This window comes from Opisthocomus hoazin, chromosome 2 (assembly GCF_030867145.1).
Source record: "Opisthocomus hoazin isolate bOpiHoa1 chromosome 2, bOpiHoa1.hap1, whole genome shotgun sequence".
Classification (NCBI taxonomy): Eukaryota; Metazoa; Chordata; class Aves; order Opisthocomiformes; family Opisthocomidae; genus Opisthocomus; species Opisthocomus hoazin.
Genome location: NC_134415.1, coordinates 29398177 through 29411160, shown reverse-complemented (window position 1 = coordinate 29411160; position 12984 = coordinate 29398177). Strand labels below are relative to the sequence as shown.

At 35.7% G+C, this 12984-nt stretch overlaps 1 protein-coding gene across 1 annotated transcript in view; it reads left to right on the top strand.

The window, feature by feature from the left end:
• Positions 1-12984, top strand: part of GPATCH2 (G-patch domain containing 2) — a 130554-nt gene that overhangs the window by 104571 nt on the left and 12999 nt on the right. The window contains exon 9 of the mRNA XM_075413014.1: positions 8348-8430. Within this exon, the coding sequence (XP_075269129.1) occupies positions 8348-8430 (83 nt within the window). The remainder of the gene's footprint in view (positions 1-8347; positions 8431-12984) is intronic.

Here is a 12984-nt window from a genome sequence, read left to right as displayed (position 1 = left end):
CATCCTCATTTTTGGATTTGGGATTTTGGCTCCTGTTAAGTTCTTTGGGTATATGTATATTTAGAATTTTTAAGATCACTAATAATACAGAGCAGGAGGACATAAATGAAGTTTTTACTATTATAGAATTTTGAAACTAAAATGGACAAAAATGCAGTTAGTGTTTCTATAACTTTCTCTTACCTGCTCTCCTTTGTTATTAGAAAGTCAAATTTTGCATTCACTCCTACATATGCAGACCCCTTGTACTCAGTGGAGTTGCATGACAGTTACCAAGTGGAATGGGTGCAGAGTGTTAGGAAACATAATGTGCTTAATCGGATTATTGACTGTATTAGAACTGTACTGTCTTGGCCAGACAATTAGATTGTTTAAAGTATTGTTTCTCAAGCGTAGTATTAAAAACAGGGAAGCAGAAGGGACTAAGGAGGAGAATGATGCTGAGGTCCAGCTGCAGAGCTGTTACTTTCTTGGAACCAATTGCTAGGCAGTAGGTTAAAACTGACCGTAGTGTTTGTAATGTGACAAAAAGCTTCTGGATCAGTGGTCCAGATCTAGGTCAGAATGCTTGACTGAAAATCATTACGTTGTGATGGCTGTTTATCTACAATAATTGAATTATTGGTCTGTTAAAGTGGACCAAATGCATTCCGATTGGCCAGGCTTGCTCACCTTCCCAGTACAGAGGTAAAGAAAGAAACTGTTATGCAGGCTGAGTGTTTCCAACTTGAGAAGGCATTTTCCTTGTTCCATTTCTAGAGCTACTATGTTAGATACTTGTGGGTTTTTTATGGTGTTGCTTCTTGCTCTGTACCTGTTTTGAAAGTAAAGGATTTTGAGTATGATGCTAATGTTTGAAGTAATCTAACCTAACTCTGTGTGTGATCCAGAACTATATAGGTAGGATGTGTTTTTTAAAGTCTTTTTAACAAAAATAGATTTGTCCTGCACTGACTTTATTTAGTGAATATCATACTTAGTAAACAAACATGGCCAGAAATAGCTGGAAGAAACAGTGTAGCTGAGTAAGCTATTGAGTCCTTCTGTGGAAGTATCTGTTCAAGCCCATGGTTATTGCTCAAGTCATAAAGATATTTTCCAGATCACTTCAGAATTGGATGAGAGTCCATCTCTTTTGAATATCAACAATGTTGTCACAAGATGAAGAAGAAACAGAAGAATGTTTGCTTTAGAATTTTTGAAACAGTATTGTCCTCTAACAGGAGGATATTCTATTACTGCAACCTGTTTTCAAACTATATTTCGCCATTACACACATGAGCATTATTCATTTTTATCACATGTTGCTTGACTTAAAACAATATTGGAACTTGCTGTCAAAAATATTTAGAAATATTATGAATTAATATAAAATTTATATTCTGAATGAGTATAAATATTAATTTCCTTTCTTGAAAATGTGAAATCATGTCATTTGTTGAAGAAAACTGTAGTTTTAGCTATTTAATTTTTAACAGAAGTGGATTTTTTTGTTTTATTCCCTCAGCGTTCCTTGGTGACTTGTTTGTACACCAAGATATTGGTTTGGATTTGCCTTTGTGTAATTCATATACTTTTGATCAATTCCAACTCATGCCCAATTATATTACACTAAATTAACATAATTCAACAGATGTTGATATTTAAATGTTTTCTGGCATTCACATCTTGGACAGCTGTCTTAGAGCTTGGGGAAAAGGCAAACATTTAGAGTTAAATGCTGAACATATGCTTAAATTACTAATTAGAAACAAGAAAAAACAATGCATTATCCTTTCTGAGGGCAGTAGGCCTCTACCACATAATGTTTTCTAGAGACTCAATTCACATTTAAAGTAGGTAAGTGACTTGAGATTGGGTGTCAAAACTTATGCAGTGATCTAAGCTTTTGTTTTCCATTGTGTCTGCTGTACTTGTGCCAGTGTGGAGTTGAGTGTGTAGATATGTAGAGTTCAGGAAAATTTTGGACGTCTGCTGTGTCTGAATGACACTTAGAAGTGCTGAAAAATATAGCAGAAAGGAACATATTAGGGAGTAGTATTAGGTGATGAGATAATCTGATGGGGCCAGGGGAAGATTGTATTCTTCTCATAATAGGATTGCACTAGGACTTTCAATAATACAGGTATATCAGTCACCCTTGTGTTTAAAGTTATACAGTGAACAGATTGGCATAGGATGAAAGGAGTTTGACAGAGTTGCGTGCTTTTATCACATCTGTTTGAGATTTAGTAAGAGGAGAATAAAGTGCGTAGCGCTTGTGGTTAATGTAATGGTTTTTGTACTTGTGAAGGCAGATGAAGCAATCTGTTGTATAGATTATGTCATTCTTTAGACAAGTCTGAAGAGAAGCTTTACTGTTTGTAAAAGATGTAAAGGAATCAAATGTAGAACTGATTTCACCTGAATGGTGTCTGAGAAAAGTGATACAAGAAGAAATATATACTCAGCTTCATAAGCATTAAAAATTAATATATATGTTGCATATGCTTTGTATTTCATTATTATATTGCCAGTTCTTTAGCACTGAATGAAAAGTTTCTATAAAGAATTTTAATGTATTTTGTAGACAAGACTAATTTCCAGCAGTCTTGATCTACCACTCTTAAGAGAGAAATCCTGTCAATGCTCCAGTGTTGGGAGAGGTGGGAGTATTCTTTCTACAACTTTCAGAAAGTTATTATAAGGGAATATGTATGCATTTGTGAATTATGTCACATATTAAAAACAAAAACAAGCAAACTATAAAACAAATTTTTAAGTTTCTGATTTCCAGGCCTCTGGACATCTCCTGATACTACATATCATCAGTGCTGCTTTTGTACGTTCCTTAAAAGCCATGAAATCCTTATAATTCTCTGCAAGGGTTTGATGGAAGTAGAGGTGGACCTCATGTACAACCTGAGCATGCGATCTCAGTCTGCAACTTGTGGAGATCTAGGAAGGTACAATAAGAGTTAAAGTTTATCCAAGCTCGCTTATTTAAACAGTGCTAATGGATGCAATTCCATTGGCCACCAGGTACAACAGTGTCTGCATTTTAAGCCATGTAAGAAAAGAGATAATCTGTACTACTGGTCCATTCTGTGTAGGGATATGAGAACCATTTCTGTGATGTTTCTGTGTAAAAGGTACTTGAATAATGGGAGGTTTGCTCAGACTGTTCCTTGGTTTTATAAAGTTGAGCTGTTGCACACATTCCATTTTTTCTTAATCATATTGGCTTGCTTTTCTGTTACACAGTTGTGAGTTGTTTTTTCATCTTTAACTGCTGCTGTGAACATTGCTTTTTCGCATATTTCCTACTCAGTTTCAGTTTATAAGAAAATGTCCAGTCATGTCAAACTTAGCGAGTCATGGTCCTCACTGCATTCGCTCTTCAATCATACCCATATTCATATCTCTTTTGTATCTATATTTGTATCTATATTTTAAGACTGAAGACTGCCACTTTCAATTTGATTTCCCCTTCAAAATAATTCTCTCAAGTCCCTGCTGAAATGCAAACCAGTCAACTTTTGCCTTACTGTAATCTCCTGTGAAATAAGTTCACTTACAAACTTTTATCAAGCCTCTCCGTTAGCCGAAGCATTCAGTGGTGATAAACTTGCAGAGTTCTACAGCCATCTGCAGGAGTGCGTTGATACTGTGGCCAAATGTTGTGTCACTGCTTATCGCGGTTTTGTTACTCGGATGAGAGAGATGTTAATTGGAGTATAATGGGTAGGCAAGTATTGAGCATTACCGATTCAGCTAATTGTGATATAGAAATGGGGCTTCTTAACAACGTTATTGCATCATAATAGTATGCAGCATAGAATTTTTCCAAGTAGAGTACAGATATGTAATAAATACTGTTAAACAAAAAATACACACCCTTCCGTATGTGCCCTAGTTTAGTAATCAGTACTTCTATGCATTTTTGGCACAAGCAGAACATAAAACCATCACCTCTGTTACTTACAAGTAATCTTAGCAATGTCATAGTATTGTCTGGTAAATGATTTGACAGTAAGTGTGCTAAGGGACAAAATTAAGTTTGCCTACAATGATGTTTTAACCGTCGGCAAAGTTACAGTGCACCAACAAAAGCGACTGTGCTGGTATGAAATAAAGCATTGCAGCTTGCAAGGAAGGTGACAGCTGCAGCAGACAGGCAGAGTGAAGTAATCAACAGACATGTTGTTACAATGAGACATATAAAATAAACATGCAAACATTTTGTATTTAATACACTAGTACCCAGAGTTCCCCTACCTGAGTACAGTCTCGCTAGTTTGGGCTATCATACTAGTCCGTAGGAAGCTACCTGCTAGATCATAGAATGTGGAACACAGTCTTCATTGCATCTTTCTGAAGAGACTGTGGAACAATTACTGATTTTGAATAGGGTTTTTTAATTTGAGGGAGAGGGGATTTTTTGCATTTTGGTGGGGGTTTGGAGTTTTGTTTTGTTTTGTTACACGTGGGATGATAGTGATTACAGAAGCATGTAATCAGCTAGAGAGCTGGAACTCATGTTCAGGAATATCTGCTGTCCTACACTCATTGTATTGTCCTTCTCAGTGACTGAAATGGTGAACTCAGAACTGCAGTCATGGCAAAGGTAATAACTACTAGGGAAAGAGTTAAGAACCACTTTGTGTGCCCAGTTGCTCAGAAGGTGGATTGCAGTTAAAGCAGTGCGTGTATAGATTTCCCCCACAGAACAGACATTTATTTGGGGAATGTAACCAAATGGTGCATTGACTGCCAAGGTCAGGGTAGATAAAAATCTGATATAGCCTAATACATATGTCTTAGAGAGGTGGACATGTGTAACTGCAGAAAAGGCACTCATCAAAAATATTTGCTTATAGAGCTATGAAAATTGCAGAAGAGATGAGACTGTGTTGCATAGGCATGGATAGAAATGTTTGGGGAGCTTAAGAAGACAATTCTAGGCATGTTACTGTAATAAGGGCAATTGTCTTGAAAAAAGAAACGGTAGAGACTGCAGCTATTGAAGAAGATAAATTTTCTATCAGAGTGCATGTTTGTCACAAGAATGCATAGACGCTTGTGAATTGCTTTACATGTCATTGCTTATATAAAAGTATTTGCTGTATCAATACTATTTTTATTGTGTTTATTATTTGTTATTTCACTGGCTTTTTATTGTTACTGCCTTCCCAGTCTGTCTTCATTTTTAAGGTTTTTATTTACCGCATAGAAAGGAGAATCTAAACACTGTGCAAGATGAAAAAAACCACAGAAATTGACAGTGGCTTTTCCAGTGTTTTTTTTTTAATACGTTGAGGCATGACACAAAAACAAAAAAAAAAATTCTTGGCATGCTAGTGTAAGTTCACACCAGCCTGGCTTTTGCAGCCCTCTTATTTTCCTCTGCCACAACTTTGCCGCTGCTATGACACTTGCAGGCCCGCTCGGCCGTGGTGCAGCTGATGCCCTGTCCATGCTCATATTTTTCTTATTGACAGTGAGTGTTCTTGCCAAACGCCAGGGACCATAGTCACATCTGTTTGTCTCCCAAGCTTGTCTGAGGCTGCTTGGGAACACTTTTTATCCAGAGGGCAGCTTTAACTAGGCCTAATACTCTGAAAAGCCTCTATTTGTAAATGCATACAATGAGGCGACAAGTTCCTGTTGTCTTTCCTTAAAAATTATTGCATTTGACATTGCTTGCTCCAGTCCCTGTCACCAGCACGTCAAAAGCCAAGTTTTCAGGCAAGGTGGTCTTAACAAGTTTGATTTTTTCCCTAACAAAACGCCGAGCTTCCCTCCAGAGCACTATTTATAAATGATAGCTGGAAGCAAGCTGGGGGTAAGTAGAGAGAAGTCAGGCAAATAGCTTTCTTCCCTTCTGTAATCCGCTCTCTTCTGATTTAGTGCTAAGAAACATAATGCTGAACTTTGCCTGATTGAGGGTCAGAGTTCTCCCTAGTTTATAATACCCCCATTACAAGCATTTCATAAGGTACTGTGCAGCTTCAGAGTAGTACTTCATTTTGTCTAATCTGCCAGTTCCAGAGCAGTGATACTGCTTTGTATGCTCTTCTTTAAAAAAAAAAAAAAAAAAAAAAATTGTTTTGTTGTGATCTCCATTGACAGTGCACATCAAATGCTAAGACCTGGCAAAAGTAAATGCCACTTTAGAATCACAAGTTAGCTTAATGTTTGGTGTTAGTGGCCATAAAACCCGCTTTCACACAGATTGATTGGTACTCTAGTATATTGCTGTTTGTTTGTGGCGTACAGAATTTTTGACAACCACGAAGAAATACCTGCTCTCACCTTGGCTGGTGATCAGGTGGTTGTGTTTGGCAAAGGCAAATGATTCATTTATGCTGAAGGAACAAGGCTGCCTTTCAGATGTTCATTGATTTTAAATTAAAAAGTAACTGCTGTGTTCTACATGAAGGGTGACAACAATAACAAAGTAGTCCTTACTTAGTGTTATTTGTTGCAACTCCCTTCCGTGTGCCTGGAGGAAAAGTGTGGAGACCTCAGTACCATAATCTTTCAGATCAATAATCTAGATACCCCAATGTAGCGTAACAGATAATCAATTCTGGGTAAAATAATTCAGACACTGCTAGCTGTTACTGCTGTGGCTCAGGTCTTCAGGTTCAATTGCCTGACTTTATTTTTCGTCCTACTTGTATTCCTGGCAACTTTCTCCTTTTTTACTTTCGGAAGAGAAAGCAAAGAGTTTCACTCTGTTTAACGTGTAATTTACCACACAACTTACTCTGCATGTTTAAGATCAATGTTACATTCATCTCTTAAATATCTTTTTCTCTAATAATTGTTTCGCCATGTTGTATTTAAATATTAATTTTGTTTATTGTACAATCAGTTACAAAAGGATTACACTTTTTGATGTCTTCCTAAATTTAGAACTGAAATTTATTAGTGTTTTAATATACCAGTTCAACTGTGTTCAGTTTCTGGATGTTAAAGTAGGACACAATTTCAACTTAGACGATTTGCAAGGAAAATGTCTGTTTTAAACCAAAATGAGTTAAAATAATTAATAAAAGTCTTGAAATAGGGGTTCACTAGGTGAAGCTAGAGTGTGCTTCTGGGTGTAACTTAAATTGCTTGAAAAATTTTACTATTTAAATAGAAGCACTGTAGTACTTGCTCATTTACTATATCTTTTTAAAAGAAGTATGTAGAGGATTGCACCTTGTCATCTTTTTCGTCAAGGTGTTGTTGTTGCTCTTTTACATTATTGAGCAGATCTGGGGTCTCTCAACATTATGTGACTATTTGTTACTCATTTATAAGCAGCACAGCTTTATAAAGTTTATAAATGAGTAAAGGTTAAGTCATATATCCACAATGAAACCAGATCCCAAGAGTGACAGTGCTACTATGCTGCAGTAGACTATCAAATACAATTCTCAGCTTGTAATTTTATTAAAATTCACTGCATTCTTGTGGTAAGAATCACAGTTCTCAGTAACATTTATTGAAACATATTAAAATTGTGGAGTTTAGAAATTACTGCATTTTCCCCCCTTCTGTTATAGTTCTTTCCAAAAAAATGGCAGTCACATATGTTCCATTCTACAGGCACTGTACATTAAAAAAAATAACAACTGTAGTTGTCCTTTAGGTTTATATTCCAAAATTCAGTATTTGGAAATTCCAAATTTACCCTTTTCTGTGGTACCTGACGTCTAATAGCTGGCATTGATGCAACAAGGTTGGTTTGTTTGCCATCCTCTGCAGCTCCACCAGTTTTCCAAGTGTAAGCTCATAATTGTTTAATGAATATATCAGATACTGTGCTTCTGTGTTATCATTCTCACAACTTGCCAGTGAACTAGAAGACAAATTGGTGTGATACAGTTTTATTTCATGTACCTTTGAAGAGTTTACTGTTTCATGTTTTCTCATTCATTCTTCATCTTGCCTTAAAAAAAAATGATAATACTTTTCATGTAATAAATGTTGTTCTGACAGCCAGGCGTTACTAGCCAACTGATAACCTACCAACAGTTTTGTGATCTCTTTAGATAATTAATCTTAGCTATTTTCCTGTCAGGAGCAACAGTGTTTTTGTTTTATGTTGAGCTAGAAAGATTGCCAGTTTTGAAAATTAAAAAGCATTCCCTTTTTATTATTCATTCCAGTAACAATTTATGATGCTGCATTTAGATACTGAGCGCTTGTCAACAAACATAATTATGCTTTGATATAAACAAGATTGGTGGCTTGACTGTGCAGCTTCGTCTTGGTTGAGAATGTTTTGATACAGGTTCAGATTATACAAGCTGTGTATTTACGTGGCGGTTTTCTTCCTTTGTTAATAGTTTTCTCCTATAATTACTTGCAGGCAAACCAGTGTACATTTAGGATCATTGTGCATGGGAGACATCAAACGGAGAAGGAAAGCTGCTCCCCTGCCAGGACCAACAGGTAACCAATTTCCCTGGGACAGAACACAAAACACAAGATGTTAAATCTCTAAATACAAAGCAGTAGGTCAATGACCTGGGAAAACGCTTGGTAAATTCAGTAACTTTCCATATAACTTCAGATATGTGCTATCCTTATTTATTAATAAAGATTGAGAAATAAATAGACTCTCTAATTCTCCCTCAAACACTTCCAATTTTTAGTCCTTTTGTAGCACAGCACTTCTTTAAAGAGGATAAATCTTTCTTTGAATGCTGAGAGTCATAGACAGTAAAGATTACTGCTTCTGTCTGTTCGAGGATCACAAGGTAGAAGACATGAGGTGTCTTTTTTCTGTGAGGAATGTGTATGAATACTATAAATATCCTGCAAAATAAAGATAGAATGTGAATTCTTGCGCAAACAATTGAGAATGTGAAGATAAGGCTGTGAAACACACGTTTAAAATTACTGCCGTAGATTAAATAGGAAGCACTTGCAGGCACATTTCTGAAAGATTTTTACAGATGCGAGGTCACAACCATTGAATGCATTTTGCTGATGTCACAGCTGTGAAATGGCTTTTTCAATACTTAGCAGTGATTTATAGGACTCTCATCAGTTTGTTGTATTAATTGTATGTGTGCATACTGGAGGGATTAGATGTGTATGTGTGCCTGTGTGAGGCATTTTATATATTGCTGGTACGGAAATCTGGATTGCATGTCCTAGTCATGTATCAGTTACTGTAGCAATATATGCAACACATACCATTCTTCAAATGTACCCTAAATAGATGTCTTTAGAGAAGCCTAATATTTGTATTCCAACTGAATTCCCCCTCCTGAAACTTTGTTTCAAACCTCAGTGGCAGAAACAGACGAAGAATAATATTAAAAATGTTGTTAAAGCACCTTAGTGGCAGCAGTATGGAAAAAGAGAATGTATGGGTCAGCTTCTAAGACTCTGAACATATGTGAAGTGAGAAAGAAAAATACTTAATGGCTGAAGAGAGAATAATACAATTATTTCTACAAGGTGATTTTCACTTCACAACTTTCAAGTACTAGAGGATGTCATTTTTGTACTGAGAGGGTATGAAGTGTCATGAAATTCATTTTATTATTCATTTTACCTTGGGCTTTCAGGGTTCAGTATTTTATTTTACAAGCTGACTCCTCTGCATAACTTTGCAAAGCCAATATTTTGATACCAAGGCAAATATATTATGTGGTCATTCAGTGTTACATATGTATATATTCACAATTATCAAGATTATTTTGCCCCCAAAATTTGCCTTTACATGGAGAGTGACAGAGAATAATTGCAGATAGAGGTATCGTACAAGGTACTTTTTGTCTAATGTGTGAGGTTTTTTTCTCTTCAAATTCAAGGTACTATTTTCAATTTCATTGTGGGTAGGAGGACTGAGAATTTTTTCTGTGGTGTTATGAAATTATTTTTCTGCATTTCATCATTGTAAATCTTTAAGCAAGTAGAAACTTTGGTAAACTTTCACTAAACTTGTATATATGTGTAGATAATGTGTAACATTTTACAAATTACTACAGTTTTCTCAAAGCCTAACCTTCCTGCAGCTAAACTATTGTTTATCCATCACAGATCTTGGTGGTTCGTCTTTGTCAGTATTTCATGCCATTTTATGAAAGAAACAACATTTCCTTTTAGAATGGAAATGCATTTGGAGATTTGGATTAAAATGAAAGATCACTATTTGATTATTCTCCTTTCAGTAGTTTTAGTTAGCGAAGATATAGGAACAGAAGGACCAGATTTTATGTAGAAGAATTTGTAAACTTTTTTCTTGAAAGAAAGAAAGGCCAAAAGTTGTATATTTTGTATATTCACAGGAACAAAAGTTGGAAATGAAAAGAACCATTCTGCTAATAATTGTCCATATTTAACATCATAGTGAAACTTGAAAGGCTTGTCTGTACATGAGTCATTAACTGCAACCGTTTTCTTGAGCTATATTGCTGCAAATTAGCAGTTTCACCTGATATGAGCCAATCTGTTGAAAGAAGTATTTTCAAAATTCTCATCAGCATTTTTTTAATAAATTGTATTGGTAAATTAGTTCTTGTAGCACTCTGCACAGTATTGAAAATGGTCATTTATATCTTTAGGTTCAGTAGTACTGCAGAGAATGACTGGTGATCCTAATGAAGTATCGAAACACGTTCTCAGGTTTTGAGTCTCACAAGGGTAGCACTTGCTACTTGCAGACATCTTACAAAGCCATAGACTTCTGTAGCAAGCAGTGTTATTGGTTAAACATTTATTAATTGTGACAAGAACACCCAATTTATTTCAGTGCTTCAGCTTATTTACTGCTCTTTCACCTCTGTATTTTGTATTGAAAAAGTAAAATGAATATTGATAGAGTTAGATATTGATTTCTAAATTTATAGCCTGTTCTCAGCCTGGAGTCAAAGTCACATACCAATAGGTTTGTGTATATTAGTAACAAAGGATGTGGATTTACTTGTACAGCATTGAGAAACTATTGAAGAAAGGAAGTTTGAGCAGCATAGAGCATTTCATAGTTTTTAAAATATCATTTGTAAAGGTGAAGAAAAGCTGTGTTATAAAGCAACGAAGAAAACTGGAGATAATATAGGTATGGATTGCCAGGAGCTGACGGTACTGAGACAGGAGTGTCCTACTCTGTCTTTTTTACAAACATAAATTTTTTAGTTTGTGGATGCTTGATACAGCCCCACCTGTGTGTTACTGAACCTAGGTAATTAATTAGTTTATTAACTAAAAAAGGATACTAGTAAAAATTGTTTGCTTCCTATGATTTCTTTTAAGAATAAGATGTTGTAAATTATAGATATATACTTTTTTGTGCGGTTTCTTCCATGAAACGAAAATTATTTCAGTGATTCTAGTCAGATTTGGGGTGGGGTCATTCTGAATCACTTTGCCCTCTCTGACTACCTGAGTGGTAGAGCTATTTCATATGACACCCTGACATATTTCATTGCAGCAATACAGTGCCCTCAAATTTGTATAAAAACCTCTTAGACAAACTAATACATTATCAGGGACATAGCCCTACAAAAACTGGGTCCAGTATTAATGAAAATAATAACAAAACAACAAAAAGAAAGGAAAAAGAATTTGTATGCAAGAGAAAGGACATTCTCTGCAAAGTGTTGTTACTACTTGAAACACATGCATTGGGAATGTTTACAGCAATTTCAGTCTTAGATTACCTGTTTTAAGTCTCATATCAAACCAGTAGGTGCTACAGAATTTTAGATGCCATGTTCATAACACTGAATATGCATTTACCCCAGTTCCTGTCCTATTGACTCTGTTGTCTTCTGTACAAGCTTTTTTCTCAACTAACTCCTGTTAAACCCCCAAGACCTTTTAGATTCTTTTTCTCTTTTTTTATAAGAAACCTATAAATCTTAAATGTTGTAAAAAAATCAACAAATTCTGCTTCACATCTGCGGAATTCTAATTATTTACAGAGTTTGATTCAGAGCAAAAAAAAGTTAAGTTTTACTTATGTGCCTTGTAAGTAGCCATTTGTTTCTATTTGAAAACAATCTTTTTGCTCTAGAATGGTTTTACATAGAATGGTTTACACTTCGGAGCAGCGGTGAGAACCTGTGAAAACTAATTTTAAAAAAAGAAAGCTATTTTGTAGTTAAGAGACAGAGAATGTGCATATAAAATGCGTAAGTTATTGTGCGTGTGCGTGTTACGGGCACTTTAACTCATACTCACATTTTGCAAGAGCAAATTTCAGACATTGTTTTCTTTATCTAGTTGGCATGTTGCACGCTGACACTTCAGGCTGATACTGATTGAAATGACCAAGTTAAAAGTCTCATTTTAAAGAATGTGTTTTAATGAAAAATATGACAGGTTCTTAATTACAGCAGAAATACTGACCTCTGCTATAATGCCATCATGACTCACTTTAACAAGGTAATCAAATGGGTACATGTTTTCATTCCTTTTTAAAAATTGCCAGTGGAACAGCTAAACAAACTGTTTTGCTGATGCTTAACATGTCAGTGATTAAAAATCAGACCTGAATGTCCGCAGTACTGAAATGATGATTTGAAAAAGATTGTGATTACACTGTTATAACAGAGGTTGCTGAGGCTAAGTTTATGGTGAAGGTCAACTTCGTGAGATAGTTGCAGAAAAAGGGTGGACTTTTCTGTACTTGGATGAACTGGCAGTAAATTTCCAAAACTCTAGACAAACTATTATATGCCTACTCTCTTTTTAGCTTGATTCACTGCTTTTCCATTGTTTTGGTTTGTCCTGGATAAATGCCAGGTGCCCACCAAAAGCACTCTGTCACTCCCCTTCCTCGGCTGGACAGGGGAGAAGAAATATGATAAAAGGCTCGAGGGTTGAGATAAGGACAGGGAGAGATCACTCACCAATTACTGTCACGGACAAAACAGGCTGAACTTGGGGAGAAAAGGAAGTTTAATTTATCACAAATCAAATCAGAGTAGGGTAAGGAGAAAATAAAACTTAAATCTTGTAACACCTTGCCCCCACCCCTCCCTTCTTCCT